General features: G+C 42.2%; 1 protein-coding gene across 2 annotated transcripts in view; it reads right to left on the minus strand.

Annotated features, from left to right (window-relative positions):
* Positions 1-12836, minus strand: part of KCNK2 (potassium two pore domain channel subfamily K member 2) — a 164356-nt gene extending 151520 nt beyond the window's left edge. The window contains exons 1-2 of one of the 2 annotated variants that reach the window (XM_059994806.1): positions 12554-12836; positions 4138-4448 (exon numbers count right to left, since the gene is read on the minus strand). In XM_059994806.1, coding sequence (XP_059850789.1) covers positions 4138-4448; positions 12554-12593 — 351 coding nt within the window. In that variant the 5' untranslated portion in view covers positions 12594-12836. Of the gene's footprint in view, positions 1-4137; positions 4449-7517; positions 8043-12553 lie in introns of those variants that run through there. The other variant, XM_059994815.1, reaches the window with a different exon arrangement.
* Between the last annotated feature and the right edge of the window lie 6745 nt (positions 12837-19581).

Genomic DNA, 19581 nt, shown 5'->3' on the forward strand with positions numbered 1-19581 from the left:
TAAGAGAAGCCATGTTTTCCCCCATCAATTTACTTGGCTCAATACCCAGCACAAAGGTCAACACACTGGAAGTGCTCAATAAATGTCACTGAATGAAGCAGTAAGAACAAAATTGAGAAGAGGGAACAGTGCAGAGAATATAATCCCCTCAACTGGAAGACTCCAAAGATCTAGACCTGAGGCCACCACATGACCTTGTGAAATGTGTCCGTTTCTTCACCCAAAAAGTGGATAGAATACCTTCCCCACCTACCTCACAGGGGCGTAGAGCTCAAACAATAAAACAAAAGTCAAATCTCCCATAAGATGTTTTCATTAGCAATGTATAGATCATAGATTTTTGCCCCATTTTTTAATCTCAGAATTGACTCAGCAAACATGGAAATAACTAGATTAAAACCAGGTATATCTAACATAACCATGCCTCTACTGGTTTATGACATTCAAACAGGATAAAAGCAGGAAGTGTTGTCCAGAAAGAATATTAAAATCCAGGTTATATACTCTCCATATATATGGAGAGAGAGATATGTTATATAATGTAAATCACGATGTACAGAGGACTATAATTTGATATTTATTACACTCTAATATACGGAATATTAGGGAACTTGTCAGCAAACTTTAATGTTTATTAAACTTTTTTAGAGGCAGTAAATATAGGAACTAAAATCATAAGCTCTGGGGTCTGTCCATTTAGCTTTGAATAACAGTGCACTCTACCTTTTAGAAAATTAGCTCTTGGAAAATTAGCTCTCTCTGACTCAGTTTCCACCTAAGTTAAATATAGATAATAAGGCACATACCTCATAGGGTTGTTTAAGAGAATTAAAGGAGCTAATACATGGAAAGGGTTAAAATAGTGCCTCGCACATAGTAAGCGCTCATTAAAATTTGGCTATTGTTAATGGTATTCATGACTCTTGAAACTTAAAAATGTTTCCATATATTTTTCTGTACTGGCATCACACTAACAAATGTAATGGAAGTTGAAAAGTCAAAGTTTTCAAAATATTTCATCCCAGAAAAGTTCTCTTTGTCTTGATATCTCTGCCACCACCTCAATCTTGCCTTAGAGGGTCTTTGTCAAAAACACCACTTAGGGACTTCCCTGGCGGTCCAGTGGTTAAGACTCCATGCTCCCAAAGCAGGGGGCCCGGGTTCAATCCCTGGTCAGGGAACTAGATCCCGTGTGCTGCAACTAAGAGCCCACATGCCGCAACAAAGATCCCGCATGCCGCAACTAAGACGGGTACAATCAAATAAATATTTTAAAAAAACAAACAGCACTTAGATGGAACACACACGATGGGACTCGATAGCAGAAAAGGAAGTTGCTCTCCTGTGCCTTAACGCTCCATTTCCCAATCTCCCCCCCAACCCCTCCCACCCTGCCCCCAAGCCTAGGCTACCCTGTGATACAACCACAGCATGGAATGAGGTTACCATCACCCACCCAGAGGTGTAATTAATAACTGGAGGCCAGATTAGGTTAACTGTACCTGACGTTGGCCTTACTGCCTGACTAGCCACTTCCTCCTCTTTGCCCACTATTCACAAAAGGAATCCAGAATTCCTTCTCCACCAGCATGAGGGCTGAACTTCTAACTTCTCCAACTGTTTTCCCCTCAGCACTGAAAGCCCTGGAAGAGTGGAGACTCCTACGAATAAAGCCAGACCAAGATTCTGAAGACCTGAACTCTCATCCTAAAGATACTATCTGGGGTAAATCATTCGGTTTCTTAGCCTCCTAATCCTTAATGCTGCGATATTTCTGCCTAATATACCCGCTCATGAGGTTTTAAGGGAGGATTAAAAGGGAAAATAAACACGGGAAAAACACTTGGAAATTTATGAGAGCTATACAAATGAAATGTGATTCTAATATATGATTCCTGGCTCATTTGCTCTCCTCCCTATTTAGACACTGACTTTGATCCCTGGAGCCATGCCACTATAAAGATTTCTTTTACAAGAAGAAATTATGTTCAAAGAGAAAAAAATAATTTATTAAAACCATAGGGTTATAAAGGTGAGTGATATGACAATAAATAACAGGCAAACCTCTGTGTTTAAAAACACCCAATAAGCACCAAAATCCTTAAGATTTTTTAAGAAGCAAAGATACTCAATAGGCAATGAATATTAATAAAGCTAAAATGGATTGCCTGTGTAGAGCAAAAAGAAAAATAATTAGGTCATATATTGAGCTCCGTTTGTTCATTCCAAAAACAATGTAGCATTTTTTTCCTGCCCAAGACAAACAACCTCACTTGAGAAAGTAAGTATGCAATTACCTGAATCAGATGCTTTCACCCAATTAAGAGATAAGCAGAGAAGGAAAAATAACAACAACAGCAAATAAACCTAATACGTCTTGAGCACCTAAATGCCTTCCATGGATTATCTCTTTACTCCTTACAGCAACCTTACTTGATAGGTATTCTTCCCTCATTCTAGCTAGACCTAAAGCTTAGAGAGGAAAATTACTTGTTCAAGATGACACCTCTAGGAAAGTACTCAAATGGAATTTAAAACGCCCTATCGAATCCCACAGGTTAGGCTTTTACCACGACTCCATGCTCCCTCCACCAAAATAACATAGAGCTCTTCTTCTAAAACCCAAGGGAAGTGGGATTCTTTAAAGATTTTTAGTACCTCTAAGGATGATGGGCACAAATTAAGAGTGAAGTGGAAGTGATCTCATGCAGGAACAGACAATGGGGTGGCTGGACTGCTGATATTAGTTGGCAGGTTCACTGTCAGTACTGAAAATGGCACCATCACCTACAAACAGTAGGGAATTCAGTATCTAATTATCTGAAGAACCTTTCCAAAATTTAAGTCAAATAGGTGAGATGCAGAAGTGTCTGAATGTGGTAGGAGCTAAATGAGGATCAGAGAATACTAGCTTTGATAGCTTTCAATAAGACTTGAACTAGAACTTGCGTGTGTATTCTAAAAATAGAGAGGGCTATGGAGGACAGAGGTAGCATTTGGGGATCCATGGCAAGAGGGAATAAAAGAGGAAAGGTCGTAGAACAAGAAACTGGATAAAAATCAATAATAATTTCTTCCCGCAATCGACTATTCCAACTCACTCAAATGATGTAAAACCAAACATAAGATGAGGAAGAAACTGCTCAGTTGATGGCTCACAGATTGTTTTCAATCCCATTTGACATAAATCTGGTAAGAAAAATAGGCTCTATAGGAAAATGAATATATGTACAATTAAAATGTTTCCACCAGTCAGATCTCTCCTTGAAAGAAAATTCTAGGGCTTTCTTCTCGACGAAGATTCTTGGTTGGACCAATGATTTGTTTTAAACAAAAGAAATCTACAACAAAAATATAGCCATCTCCAAGGAGTCTAACTGAAATTTTTAAATCATTCTGGGATTGATAATGTTTTTCCGTAAGGGTACTGTTCTGCTTTAGAGAGAACAGTATTATTAAATTAAAACTAAATTAGTTTTTATTCAAAAACTCCATTTTTCTGTGTTACTAGTAAATTGCTTTTAGCTGGGGTCTAGAGAAGCAATGATTAATCACTTCTCCCCAGACACCTAAAAAAGGCAGTTATCAGAGTTATGCTTTGGCTAGATTAAAGAAGTGAGCTATGGCTTGTTAGCCATGAGATGTATCCACCACAAACTCATCTTTTCTATCTTATAATAGCCATTGCCATGATTACTGCGCTTTTCCGCCTTATATTTTCCCCTCACTTGCCACAGCAAAGTTTCTCAGTCGGCAGTGGTCCTCTAACCCTGAGGGCCTCCAGCAAGGTAAACCTGTGTTAACAGAACTGTCCACTGGCAGTTCTAAGACAAGGCAAAGGAAAAGAAAGAAGGGTGACAACAGGACAGAAACAGAGAAACACAAGAGCAGAAGAGGATGAGAAGCAGCAGGGAGTGGGAGAAATAAAGAAGAAGAAAAGATGGCAGAAAGAAGAAAAGAGGGAGGGAGTGCAATAAAGAGAAAAAGAAACTGTGGCCAAGAGGTCTACACTAAGGAGAAAAGTGGGAGAGGACCCCACAGGCACATAGGAGGGCCTAGTACTAAGTTATCGCCTCTTAGTCTTACTCGTCTTTGCCCACAGAGGAAACGGAATAACAACTCCTGGGTGCCAGTTACCTGGATGAGTTCGTCCAGCTCAGTCGAATTGACACAGGCGTGCTGGGAAATGAACGTCTGCTTCTGGATCACAATGGTGGTCCTCTGGGAAATCTCGTGAGGCTGCTCCAACGCTTTGAACACTGTGGCTCCGATGATCAGATAGAGGACGACCACCAGGAAGATCGTGGAGACCGTCTTCCATTTCATAACATTAATGGTCGTGTCAGTCTCCACCCGGGAAGCAAGCACGGTGGGTTTCGTGGAGAACGAGAGCCTCGGTTTAGAGTTCTGAGCGGCAGTTTTAGGATCCAGCAAGTCAGGGGCCGCCACTGCCAACAATAGAGAATGGAGGTTAGGTTGAAGGAGGTTAGAGGGGGCTGGCTCGGCTTCTTTCAGGGGTCAGCAAAGGTGGACTGAACTTGCTCTCCTGGTGGAAGCTCCAGAGCCTAAACCAGAAGTATATAAGGGTTCAAGGAAAAGGGGCTGGGTCTTAGCTCTCTGCTGCTATTGGGGTTTCCGATGGGCGGAAAAAAACAGGAAGCGGACTAAGAACCTTTAAAAAAAAAAAGAATGCCTGAGGGCTTCCTAATTAATTTCAAAATTTGTATCTGTCCAACCTGCTAGTCAACACATTTGCAGAACTCCTAAGAGTTGATGGTACTCAGCTAGATATCTGAGGGCTCATAAAGAAGGCTAATGGATTAGTCCTGTTCTCAAGAACTTAACACTCTATACCAAAAGCCATCAGTGTAAAGAACGTTATCTATTTTTATTTAAAAATTCATTATAATAAAGGAATTGTATTGCAAGTGAATTTGCGATCCAAACGTTGTTGCTCGAAGTAGAACGTTAGTAATTATCTGGTAAAACATGATGGCAAATAAACCACTCAGTAGCTCAGTCATTTCTTGTTGCTGTTCTCCAAAGTGGGCTCATGATTAATCACTGTCTGTATTTTGTTATTCAATCTCGGACATCTTTAAAAAAAACAAAAGTATTGCTACCCATTCTGGCACACAATCATAGGTGCAGCCGAGATGACAAGTTCCTTCCATTTCAACAGTGAAATTATCAAGAAAAACAATTAAAAACATTGTCTCACACCTCAGACCCTACATGCTCTGTACAGAGCTAATTGCTCCATTAGAGTGGATTTATGTATTCTCTTACAAATTCCCATATATTCTGAGGTGACTCTAAATCCATTTATTATCCATCTCAGCTGTTCAAAAATATCATTAATGGCTTTCCTTTAGAAAATTCAAGAGATACTAGACTTCCACTTGCTAAGGGGAAAATAAGCCATCTACTACAGAATTGGAAAGGCAACACTGAACCAAAAGGGGTAATAGAATGGCTGAAAGATGGGCGATTTTAAAAAACTCAACCATAATAATCAATTTAACATACATAATTGTTAGAGATATAAGTAAAATTACTTTAGTGTATATAATACAGGTTTAATAAAATGCTAACCTAATCTAAAAGACACTTTTAAGTAAGTATATAAGAAATAATCTATGAAATTGCACCCGAATACCCTACAGGAACCTGAAATTACTCGAAAATAAGAAGTGTCGATTTTCACAGGGCTACATACCTTGCCCTCTTGACTACCACTGTGAGTTAAATGTAGGACTACCACAGCTGGAGTTCATAAAATAAATCATCTGTTCCCCATCGGAAAGAAGCTTTGCAAGCAAAGCTACGTGAAGCACCAGACCTAAGTAAGCAGTGTTGTATAATGATGACAGATAAGAGGGCTCCTCAATCAGCAAAACTCTGAATGGTTCTGACTTTGAGGAGAAGTCGGAGCTCTGATGACTTAACTGTACCCCTGTCTCCAAGCGGAGATTCCACATACCTACAGCTCATTTCAGCAATTTCCAATGGTTCAACCTGCTATAACAAGTATGTACACATTTTCCTCCTGATACAGTCAGCTGCTCCAAATAAAGCCACAAACTAGCAGACGCCTTTCACACGTGATATTCATAAAGGCAACTTCACCCAAAATCAGCACTGGATACATGTTTAATGTTTTAATTTTTTGAAACATTTTAACAGAAATGTTGATAACAGCTAAAATCACTGTCATCTGCTGTCTAGCCACTCCACCCCACCTGCAAGCTGCTTAGTGAGTCTCAGTGAAAAATAAAGGTCATAATCTAAAATTAAGCCATCTTTGGAATAAAAATAACAGAAAATCACATAGAAGCTCCATATTATCTCTCTGAAGGAAGCTTTCCAAGCGTTCTCTGTGCTCTCATATTTCTGATCTTTCACATCACTGGTTTCTGGTCTGCGGAACTGGAAAACACCAAGACTGTTTACCTTGATGCTCCCAAATCCTACTCCTAGACTGCAGTGCTAAACTAAGGTATTATTGATATAACATGCTTTGGGGGAAAGGGGACAGGTTTTTTTTTTTTTTAAGATTGTGGCTGTATGTTATTAAGTTAATACATTCCCTGATGGATTTTAATTCTTTTAAGCTATTGCCTTATTTTTTAATTAGCAGAAATATATATAATACATATTTGGCAGAAAGAATGGGCAGAAAACTAGTGAAATACCAAAATAAAAAACAACAGCCTTTCCCCTCGGTCTAATATGGGGTACCCTCTGGGTTTCCATCTCCCCGTCGTTTGATGTATGATCATGAAGAGAAGCTCCTTAGAACAAGGAATCAAAGATTCACCCTTTCCACACACTCTCCCGGCACCATCACTACCTCCCTTCTCTGCCCCCAGCACCTCACAGAGTCCTCTTAATCCTGGTCTCCCATCCTCACCCAGGTATGTCTTCTTCGCTCCCGGGCACAACTGACGACTCAATACCAGGAGAAATGAGCTTTTTTCAGCACCACTGCCTATACCACCACGCAACGGGCAACAAGTGTGACCAGGGTCACCATGCGTCCTGCCCGTCGGCTACTCCCAAGAGCTGACCCTCCTCCTCCTTCGGAAACTCCCCCAAGTGTCCCAAACCCATACCCAAGGCAGATGCAAAACCCCCAGGCACCAGCGGGAGAGTGGGGAGAAGCAGCCAGGAGAGGAACCGGGGATAGATTTGCCTCCAACCCCAGATTATGACCCAACACCTTGGACGGGAAACGAAGGTGGAAAACGTCCGCTTGCTGCCGGCGGGGCTTTTGCAGCCCTCCCCGGACTGGTTGGGGCTGAAAGCCCGCGGCGGGAGGTGGGGAAGAGGGTACCTGGGGGTCTCACCTTCTCCTGCTCTATGGCCGGGTCTCTCCCGCGAGGCGCTGGGAAGCATGAGGCATGCAGCATTCACAATGTTTTGGGGTTTTTTTGTTTTTGTTTTTGTTTTTTGGGTTTTTTTTTTTTTTGAAAAAGACGGACTTGAAGCTTTTACAAACACGCCATTGTACTCACTTCTTATTCAGAGACGGGCTGCGCGCTCCGAGCTGCATGGGCAGGCATTTTCCCCGGCTTTGTTTTACAAGGTGGGGAGAGCGGGGCTGGACGCGGGAGGGAGGGTGGGGGGAGCGTGAGAAGAAACGGAATCGCGGGAAGGAGGGGACACCGGCGGGCCGGGCAGAGGGCGAGGCCGAGGCCAAGTTGGGCTGGGGCGCCGCCGCCCCCGCGCGCGCCTGCGGCCGGGCCCGGGTCACCAGGAGAGCGCCGGCCACCCGGGTCCCGCGCCGGCCAGCAGCCGCCGCCGCCGCCGCGCTCTCCGCCCCGGGCTCCGCGCTGGCCGGGCCCCTGCGCTGCGCGGCGCGGGGGTGGTGGGTGCAGCCCGAGCCGCAGTGCGCCCCGGCGTCTTTGTGCGCGAGCCTCGCTCAGCCCCTCTTCGCATGTCTTTGTGCGTCTCCCAGGCAGAGCCCTCCGTGCCCCGGGGGTGGAGGTGGGGTGGAGGTGGCACGGTCTCCGCGCGCCCGGCGCCCTCCAGCCCGCAGCTCGGCCGCCCCCCGCCGCTCTCCCTTCCAGGCTCGCTCCTCTCGCCCCTCGCTAGTTCCTTTCCCTCCTTTCGGAACTCCCTCCCCTTCGCACCCCTCCCACACCCCACCCCGTCTCACCGCCTGGGCTCTCCTCGCCGCACCTCCTGCGAGCCCAACCCTCGCCTGCGTCTCCCTCGCCTCTTCCAAACTACCCCTCAAGCCGCCTCCCCACCTGGGGGCATAGCCATTGGATTCACCTGCAGTCTCTCCTTTCGGCCCCTTCCACTAACCCTGCCCCCTCCCTAGATCCTCACTCACTTTATCGGGCACAATTGGCTCCAGCCCATCTCCTTCCAAGTCGGGTCGCGGGGGTGTGGGACCGAGCTTTGGGGAGCGGGTTCCTGGACCCCAGCACGTGGGCATCCTGCCCTCCCTCCGACCGCCCCCCCCCCCCGCCCCAGGGTTGTACAGAGACGTACACCTGAAACCCTTGCAGTGGAGGCGGTAATGAGGATGCTGATTTCTTCCAGTCTGCGCTTGGATAAGGGTTATCAAGTCACCACCAACCACCACCCCATCTCCAAGGGTGCTCGACCTAGGCAGCTAGCTCTGATGGGCAGAGTGTTGCACGAATGGGGAAAGCACCGGCAGCCAGGGTGAAGACATTTAGGGAGGCAAAGGGAACGGACGAAAAATCCATTCGGTCCCAGGGCGAGACCCCTTTTGCTGGGAAGAGAGGTTGCGAATGTGGTCGGTAAAGCAGCGGGGTGCGAGACCTCAGACCTCAGTCTGAACTCGGCGCTCCCCACACACCTCCGCATCAGGATCCCAGCTTGGCAGGTACCAGACTCCGCCCAGACTAGCAGACGGCCGCGTGGGGACAGCTGAACTCCTGGCGACCCCGGTGCGGGAACCGAACCCGCAGAGGAAGGAGAGAAAGCGCACAGAGAACGGGCTGCAGCTGTAATGAGCGAGTCTTCTCACCGCACACATGATATAGTGGAACTTCAGCTGGTTTGTAAACTCTTTTCTTCCTTCCCACTTTCGCAGCGGAATCCCCTGCTGACCTCCACCCTCCCACCTCTACCGCTGTGTGAGTTTATCTTCCAGAACTGCTGCTCGGTCAGACTGGAGTATTTCCCCACTTACCAGGAGAATTTCGTAGCGAAAGCTATAGACGTGAAGGAGGTAAGGTAGAACAGGAAGACTGTCGATTGTAAAAAGAACATTGTAAACCTTTCGCGAGGCTGTGGCCGTCTACGATTTGAAATGCCAAATTACTTTCTAAATTCCAGAATAGGTTCAGCCTGGCTGTCTCCTTCTTTCTCCTATTAAAAATGTCCTCCTTATTAGGAATTCCTTCCTGCTGGAATTGAAACATGTTTTTCTCGACTTCTGCTCTCAGTAATAGTATAATCGGATGTCCTTTCTCAAATGTGAATGCTGACTTAAAACCCTTTCAGACTCTCTGGGTCACAGGTAATATGCTTCCTGATCTGGCTTCTCTTTTTCATTCCTGGTCCTCCTGGCTACTGTCATCTTCCCTCACACACCTTCTGCAGTCCTCTCCCCAACTTTACATGACTAAGACACTGCATCAGTAGGGTTCTCCAGAGAAACAGAACAGATAAGATGTATTCGTGTGTATATAAATTTTATTTTAAGGAATTGACTCACACAACCACGGGGGCTGTAAAGTCCATCTGAAATCCCCAGGGTAGTTCTGGAAAATCCGGCAAGAGGTAATGCTTCAGTCTTAAATTTCTTTTCCGGGAAACCTCAGTGTTTGTTCGTAAGACCTTCAACTGATTATATGTGCCCTACCCACATCATCAAGGGTGATCTTTCCTTAAAGTCCGACTGTAGATGTTAACCACATCTACAAAATACCTCCACAGCAACACCTAGGTCAGCGTCTGATTAGATAATTGGGTGCTATAGCCCAGCCAAGTTGACACATCAAACTAACCATCACAGGTATTACCTTCCAGATCCCGCAGCAGTTAAAGTTTCTCGTAAATCCTAGTCAGGTGTTTCACTATTTGCTTCCCAGGACAACTTACGCTTCTATTTTTGCACTTGTCACATTGTGTTGTGCTTCTTTAAACTAGACTGTAAGCTCAGTTAGGGCATAAACCATGTCTTTCTGTTCCCCATAGTATCCACAGTAACCAGTGACTAGCGCTAAATACATGTTTGATAAACATCTGAATGAAAGTGAGATGGCAGACATCATTTATCTGGCCTCCTTCTAGATATTTGGAACTAGGTATCTTACATTTATAGGAAATGAGATAAATCCACCACTTACAGAATCATTTTCTACCCGATCACAGGCTTTTTGTTCTCTGAGTAAAATGATCCCAAACACTTTGAGTATTCTCTTTTTTTTGCACTTTTCCCCTTTTGCTCGGTGATTCTCTTTTGTTCCATCTGGGTCTTTTGCAAATTTAGCCACACCTTGCTAAGCACTGGTCCTCTGTCCAACTGGCTAATACTTACTGAAGTGTGGGATTAACTCATAGTTTAAATATGCCTGTGTGGTGCATCCCTTCCTCATGGGATGTAAGACTCACCACCAATCCCAAATGCTGATTTGCCATTTTCCCTCCTTTTCTCTATCAAGTCATGTGCGGCAGTGGTCCTCCATGTTCCCCTTGCATTATTCTCACATTAGGCACACATATATGTACAGGGCTGAGAGTAGGGGGCCACGGATTTACTTTACAGGGACATTAAAATAAGATTTGAAAAAGAAACAAACAAAATTCCAAACTGTAGCATTAGCAGGAATCATTCCAACAAGCTAGCCTCAACCTCACAAATTATTCAAAAGAACCAAGAAACTAGTCCCCACACTGACTCTAGCCCTGCTTTCTACTGCAGCCGCTCACAGCCCCCTCAATTTAAAGACCCCTACCCCTTTAAGAGCCACCTTGCACTTACTCACTGTGTTTCAAGTAAGAGGGAAAAAAGGGGATAGACTAGTTTGTGTATTGTTGCAACTGGAGAAACAAGGAAATGGGATGGTTTATCCTGTTTAATTTTATGTCTGCATTTCTCATACATATAAATCCCACCAAACTGTCATAGAAAAACTAGATGGACTCTATTTCTTTCATGCTGCCAGACCCAGGCTACTCAACACCCATTAACTTTATTTTAATGGACAGGAAAACCTGAAATATGTAATAAAGAGATTTAGCGCCCCCAAATTCTATACTCCCCTCCTTCCAGTGCTTTCAGAGTTGCTGTTATGCTCCAACCAGCAGCAAGAAATCTACAGGACTTCACTTTCATGTTCAGTTTCTTTTTTGACCTTGGCCTACTCCTAGTTAAAACAAAAAGTTAACAAAAAAAGAGCATGCCACTGTCTTTTCCATAATTCCATTCACACCTAGAATTTTGGAGTTAAGGTGACTTCTGTGGGTATCCTAACTCTGCCATTTGTGAACAATGTTGAGTTTGAGGGAGTCCCTTTGTCTCCCTGACCATCAGTTTCGTCATCTGCAAAACAGGGATACTACACTGAACCCACAAGAGATTGTTGTAAGAATTAAACACACGTGTTTAACGTTGTAGGTCCTCAAAAGAATTTCATTCTCTCTTGTGCTTGACCTAACCCAACGAACCAGGGGGCTCCCGGCCTAGCAAGACCACCAACAAATTCCAACTCTATAATAAATCTTGGCATTTATTTAATCTTCTGGATAACACAATTGCACAGGTCTAAGATGAGGAAGAATGAATCACTTTTGTCAAATATCTATTGAGTGCCTACCCAGTACCAAACAGGAGCTCTGTGGATATAGCAAGGTTGCTGCCTTCATTAAGCTTATGGTCTAGAGAGGGAAGGTGCTAAACAAACTTAAAATTCTAATCAATGCAATAAGTAGAAGGTACAGATTACAAGAGCATATAATGCCGGAGGGTCCGGCAGGCCTGTCAAAAGAAGTGACATTACAGTTGAGCCCTGAAGATGAGCGTGGGTGGAGAGGAAGAGGCATAATGTAAGGAAAGAGCTTCCTCGGGAGAAGGAAGAACGTGTGGCAGGAAGAAGCTTGGAGAATTTGGGGAGCTCAGAGAGTGAGGAGTGGTGATAGACAGTGATCAAGCTAGAAAGGCAGGCAGAGGCCAGGTCACAAGGCCTTGGATTTTAGGTAATGGGACTCTGATGAATTTTCAGCAGAGCACTAACTTCATCAGATGACATTTAAAAGAAATCACTCTGGTTGCTACAGGGAGAACAGAAAGAAGGTGAACACAAATGAAAGCATGTTTAGATGCTGTTGCTTTAGTCCAGGTGAGAGATTCATGGTGACTTGTATGGGAGTGGAAGAGAGGATATGAGAGGTGGCAGCAGTAGACCATCAGGCCTCTGTGATCCACCGGGTATGGGGGGGTGAATGCTGAGGGAGAGGGTGGGCATTTTCCAAGAGCTTCTAGTTCATGTAAACTTAGAGAAGACAACAGCATAGGCAGTACTTCAGTGAAATGCCTGCCTGATGTGGTCCCTCCAGGGACACTTACCTTCCCCCGTTATGGCTGTTACGGTTCTTGTGGGACTCATCCCTGATTGTCGGTGTCATGTGTGTCCTGGGTCTCAGCCAACACAGTCATGATTCCTCAGCCTTTCAATTGGTTCAAGCACGGGGCTGTGACCCACTCAGCCAACGGAACTTATGCCAGGGTTTCTGAGGAAAGAGACTTTCATGCTACATCACTGATCTTGAACCTGAAAGTCTTGGAGACTATTATGACAATAAAAGAAGAGAAGCTACCTGAGAATGGAGCCAGTACAGAGCAAATAGAACCAAAATGACCAGTTCTTTGTGACTACATTTTATCAATCACCTGTATCAAACTACACCATAAGCCATACAAATTTTCTTTTTGTATAAGCCAAATTTGTCTTGAGATTTCTGATACTAGAAAGTCCTAATCAAAACATTACAAAGCAAGGAACTAGAGAAAGTGAGAAATGATTTACTTATATGGGGTCTCTAGGTTGACCTCCAATGACTCCTGCCACCTGGTATTCATGCCCTGTGTTATGAAACCCTCCAGCCCCCTTGAATGTGAGCTGCTAATGAACAGAATACATCGCAAGCAATGGGATGTCCCTTCCATGGTTAGGCTTCCCTCTTGTGCGTACTCTCTCACTCTCTCTTGCATCTCTCACTCTGGTGGCAGCCAGCTGCCATGTCATAAGGCAGCCTTGAGGAGAGGCCCAGGTGAACTTGGAAGTGGATCACCTGAGGTCTTCTAACAGCCATGTAAGTGAGCTTGGAGGTTTCCTTCCCCATTCTAGCCATGAGATCACTAGAGTCCTAGATAACAGCTTGAGTGCGGCCTCCTGAGAGACCCTGAGCCAAAACCACCCAAGTCAGTTCCTTCCAAATTCTTGAGCCTCAAAAACTGTGAAATCACCTGGAGGAAAACACAGGCAGAACACTCTCTGACATAAATCATAGCAGTATTTTTTTGGACCCATCTCCTAGAGTAATGGAAATAAAAATAAACAAATGGTACCTAATTAAACTTAAAAGCTTTTGAATAACAAAGGAAACCATAAACAAAATGAAAAAACCACCTGCAGAATGGGAGAAAATATTTGCAAAACAATGCAACCAACAAGGGATTAATTTCCAAAATATACAGACAGCTCATACAACTCAATATCAGAAAAACAAACAACCCAATCAAAAACTGGGTGGAAGACCTAAATAGACATTTCTCCAGGGAAGACATACAGATGGCCAACACACACACGAAAAGATGCTCAACATCGTTAATTATTAGAGAAATGCAAATCAAAACTACAATGAGGGATCACCTCACTCTGGTCAGAATGGCCATCATCAAAAGTCTACAAATAATAAATGGTGGAGAGGGTGTGCAGAAAAGGGAACCCTCCTGCACTGTTCCCAGGAATATAAACTGGTGCAGCCACTGTGGAGAACAGTATGAAGGGTCCTTAAAAGACTAAAAATAGAGCTACCACATGATCCAGCAATACCATTCCTGGGCATATATCCGGAAAAGATGAAAACTCTAATTTGAAAAACTACATACACCCCAGTGTTCACTGCAGTAGCCAAGCTAGAGAAGCAACTTAAATGTCCATGAACAGATGAATGGATAGAGAAAATGTGGTGTATATATACACAATGGAATACTACTCAGCCATAAAAAAGCGTGAAATAACGCCATTTGCAGCAATATGGATGGACCTAGAGGTTTTCATACTAACTGAAGTAAGTCAGAGAAAGACAAATATCATACGATATCACTTATATATGGAATCTAAAAAAAGTGATACAAATGAATTTATTTATATAATAGAAATAGACTCACAGACATAGAAAGCAAATTTATGGTTACCAAAGGGGAAAGGTGAGGAGGAATAAATTAGGAGTTTGGGATTAACAGATACATACTACTATATGTAAAATGATAAACAACAAGGACCTACTCCATAGCACAGGGAACTATATTCAATATCTTGTAATAACGTGTAATAGAAAAGAATCTGAAAATAACTGAATCACTTTGCTGTATACCTGGAACTAATGCAACATTGTAAATCAACTGTACTTCAATTTAAAAAAATTTAAAAAAAACTGTGAGACCAAAAATGTTTCTTGTTTTCGGGTGCTAAGTTTTGGGGTAATTTGCTATGCAGCAATAGATAGTAATACAACCTCTAAGAGTTAAATTCCAAGTAAGCTTATAAAGTGTCAGTCAGACCTGAGTTATGCAAGTTACTTTAAGAAGGCAATTCCTCAAAGGCCAAAATGCATTCATTTTGAAGTATTCATAAACCTAAAATTAGAATATGTCAATCAGAAGGGAAGTTGGACATCATTAGAAGAATAGCAAAGGAAGCAAAGAGGTAGGTGTTAGAAGTGCCCATACAAGCACTGTCTCAAGCAGTAGGTCTCAAGCTTGAGTGTGCATCAGAATTGTGTGGCGTGCTTATAGGACACAGATTGTTGAGCCCAGTGCCAGAGTTTCTGAGGCATTATGTCTGGGGTGAGGCCTAAGAACTGGCATGAATAACAAGTTCCCAGGCGATGCTAATGCTACTAGTCCAGGGAGCACACTTTACGAATCCTGGAGGAAAAGCAGAATTTGGGTTCACTCTGCTCTGATAGCTCATAATCACAGAGGTGGTTTTTGCAGTGGTAAGAGATTGGGCTAGATGACAACTCAGGCCCTCTGCCACCGTGGTTGGCAATCACAGCAGGCACTGGTACATATCACCATTCACTCTCACTATTAAGCACCTTCTGTGTATCAGAAAGGCATTTTCCTAGCATTTGGGGATATACAGCAGCAAAGAAGACACACCAAATCTTTGCAATCATGGAGTTAAAATAAGGAAAGAATGACACTAGTAAAACCATGTACATGTCTATTTGTAAAACATCATTGAGTTATTGAGGAGGTTTCAGATTAAAGTACCTCACCCTGAAAAATTTTTTTAAATGTCATTTTTTTCATAAAACTTTGCAAAATCAATCAAAATCAAGAGGTTAATTTTGTGAAAATTAAAGTCACTCTAAAATATACAACACTCAGCAATATCTTTTTTAATGGCTTTATATATCTGCTTACTTTAAAGTAAACACATACACAAAAATATGAAGAAAGATAAGATTTTTACATGTAAATAAGAATCTTTTATAATGGTAATTCTTAGTCCCGTGTGATTTCTTTTCAGTTTTAAAAATTTATGTAAGTCAAAACACCCAACTTTTGCATATAAACATCAGTTCTTTAATCAGTGTACACTTAAGTGTTAATTATTAAAGTAAGCTAATATTCATATATAATTTTGCTCAACAGGGAATAAGATTGACTAAGGATGTTGTAAAGTAAAGAAATCCTTATAAAATGGTACTGTTATAATAGATTAAATTCAGAAAACATTAGAATTTACATAGTTTACAAAGAGGAAATTCTACTCCAGATTTTCTTTCTCCCTTCAAAGTTGAGTATCATAAACTATCACTAGGAAATGAACTAATATATATATATTATATATATCTAGACTAACAATGAATTCATTAGATAATTGCTAATATATATCTAATATCTAGTATAACTAATATATATCTAGACTAACAATATATATAATATTTGCTAATATATATCTAGACTAACAATGAATTCATTAGATAATTGTTTAAGTCTGCCAGTATTAGGCAAACAAATTATATCAAATGTGATGCTTTTTATTAAAATCAGGCATAAAATCCAGAGAGAACTAGAATTAAAATTTTTATTGATGGCTTTCATTACCTCCTGAATTCTCAGCACATCCAGTACTTTATTTAAAACTTGTATTTGTTGTGAAGATTTGCCAATCCAGCATTTTGCCTTCACCTGAGACTACAAATTCTGACACCAATGAAGAACAAATCAATTCAATTTCTCTTCTAAAATTAAGTCACAAGATATAAAGGCAATAAAAAAGCAAATGGAGAATGTGAGGATTTGGAATCTCCTAAAGATATCTGTTAATGTGTTCAATAACCAAAGACCTTAATTTAACCATTTATGTATAGAATCTAGCTTTCTCTCATACCTTTTTGTGTCTATGATTACATGAGCACATACAAGCCTCGCTCAAGGCCATCTACTAAGTTTATGGAAGAATTGAGGTTAAAAACACATCCATCACCCAAGGCATGTTTGTTCTATAAGAAAGCGCTAAAACAAAGAAGAAAGCAGCTTTTGGTAGAATTTTTTAAATTGTTAAGATGATTGTGTGATCTCTCCAAATTCTACAAAGTGATCAAGGTGAGAACACTACCACCACCACCACCCGTCCCCAGGACCTTCACCAGTGGCCTCAACTCCACTGATCTCTGATCCATTCTCCATACTGCAGCCAGATGAAGTTTTTAAAATAAAATCTGGTTAAACTGAAGCCCTGATTAAAAGCATACACGAACTTCCCACTGCCTTCACCATAGAGACTAATAGGCTAAGGGCATTCTCAGGGCCTCAAAAATCCTTGCCCTGTGAATAATAACAGTAACAATAAGAAGAGGAATCATAACAATAGGTAACATCTAATGAGGCATTTGCACCAGCCCTTCATTCAAGACCATTTTATTTACTACGTCGTTTACTCCTCATAACAACCATATGAGGTTATTATCCTCAGAGAAGTTAAAGCAACTTCCCCAAAGTAACATAGCTGGTAAATCAATACAACTACTATATAGGGCCCAGCTCACCAGCTTTTCTTCTCATTTCCGGTTTCTTGAGTATCCCCTACTCCTTCTTTCCTTAGAGCCTTAACACATACCAGTCCTTCTAGCCTAGACTGTGCCTGTTTCCCTCACTACTAGAAAATAACATACATATAAATAACATACATAACATACATACATAGAGAAACATATTTCTCTAGACCTCAGCTAAAGCATACCTTCCTCAGAAAATGCTCCATCACCTCCTAACAAGATCAGCCCACCACCCCAACATATACACTCTCATAGCACTCTGTACTCCCCCTCATTGTCCTGGTCACAAGTGTTATGAAACTACTTCTTCAGATTATTATTTAGTCACTGCCTATATTAGTTTTCTAGGGCTGCCGTGACAACGTTCCAAACACTTGGGTGGCTAAGAACACCAGAAATTTTGATCTCAGTTCTTGAGGCTAGAAATCAGAAATCAAGGTGTCAGCAGGGCCATGCCCCCTCTGACAGAACTAGGGGAGAATCCTTCCTTGCTGCTTGTAGCTTCTGGTATTTGCCGGTGATCCTTGGCATTCCCCGGCTTGTGTATACATCACCAATCCCATGGCCATCTTCTCCTTGTATGTCTTCACATTGTTTTCCTTGTTTGTGTCTGTCTCTCTGTCCCAATTTCTCCTTTTTTTAAAGGACACCTGTCATACTAGATTAGGGCCCATCCTAATAACCTCATTTCAACTTAATTACCTCTGTAAAGACCCCTTTTCCCAATAATGTCACATTCTCAAGTACTGGGGTTAGGACTTCAATATACCTTTTGGTGGGGACACAATTCAACCCATAACATTGCCTATGAGACTAAAACAAGTTCCAAGAGAGAAGGGATCTTGTCATCTTATTCCTTAGCACAATATCTTACATATAATAGGCACAAAAATCAATACTGATTAAATGAATGAAAGCCCATTATTAAGAGGTATTATTGAAAGAATCCTGCAGTTAATTAGGGCTCAGAATCGCTATGCCTATAGCATCAGGCAGGAACATACATGCACAAAGTGGGTCTAGTGAACCAGTGAACTGGAGGAGATATTCTAGTCATCTTTAGTTGATTATTGCCATGAAAGAACATAGATCCAGTGTGTTAGACCTTCCGATTTTCCAAGAGAAGTCAGATATCCAAATTGTTTTAGAAGAAACCTTTCAATTTCAAAATGGGGGCCACTAAATCAATTTTCAAAAATAAACAGTGATAATGGCAAATAAAACATATCTGTAGGCTGCACATGGTCCTGAAGCTCTCTGATTTCAGCCTCTGGGTTCAGGTAACATTAGATGCCCTGTGAGGTCATATCTGCAATGAAATGCAATGATTCCATTTTCTAGGCTATGGTAAGTGTTGAAACACCTCACTTCAATTGTAGTCATGTGGGGCTGGCACTAGGGTAAGGCTAGTGAGGCACTCCCCTGGGGCACAAAATTTAAAGGGGCATCAAAAACACAGCTAAATAATATTTTGATACAGTAGTTTTTAAAATCAATGTGAAAAATTCATGATGAACAAAAAGTTCAAAATTTTAAATAAAGAGGATCCAACCCTGCACTGGCACAAGTTGGCCTCACTAGCCCCACCCTAGTCCTGGCTCTGCTGCCTTGTTTCACTGATACTTACCCTCCCTGCTAGATCACACATGGGAATTCTCTTCTGTTGCATAAGCTCCCCTTTCCTGGAGCTCCAGGTACTATGCTATATTATAGAAGAAGCAACCCCCCACTCACCCAAAATTCTGTGCCCAAACATGCATTACTGCACTGTACTGCACGTAAGATGAAGCAACTTACACTTCCTGTGGATTCTCAAGTTTATCTCCCTCCTTTGAAAGAATGTATCTTGAACGCTGTTGTTTCTTCTCCTCTGAGATGGTGTAACTCACTTCTGATGAAATTTCCTTAATTATACTTTTCTCTCAGGTTTCAGCTTAATACCTGTTTACTTCTGCCACATGGCTAGATGCTTCAGATGGGGATCTGGCTCTAGCCCTAAAACAGCTTGCTAGTGGAGTCCAACAGATGCAGGTTAGTTACCATGGAATGTTCTTATGTTGGTTCAGCTTTCAGCTTGCAAATCACATCTGAAATGTTTTAAAGCTAGACAATACAGAGAGCACCGTGACCTTTCCTAAGCAGCCACTCAAAATACAGACCTTCTCATCCATCATCACCACAAACCCCTCCATGAGATAATTAATGTGCACAATTGGGTAATAAATTAGGGCACAATGTTAATTCAGGGTTGTCACAATCTCTATAAAGCTTTTCTCAAACCTTGAGAGTCACATGTCA

The sequence above is a fragment of the Delphinus delphis genome, chromosome 1, assembly GCF_949987515.2.
Source record: "Delphinus delphis chromosome 1, mDelDel1.2, whole genome shotgun sequence".
In the NCBI taxonomy this organism is placed as follows: Eukaryota; Metazoa; Chordata; class Mammalia; order Artiodactyla; family Delphinidae; genus Delphinus; species Delphinus delphis.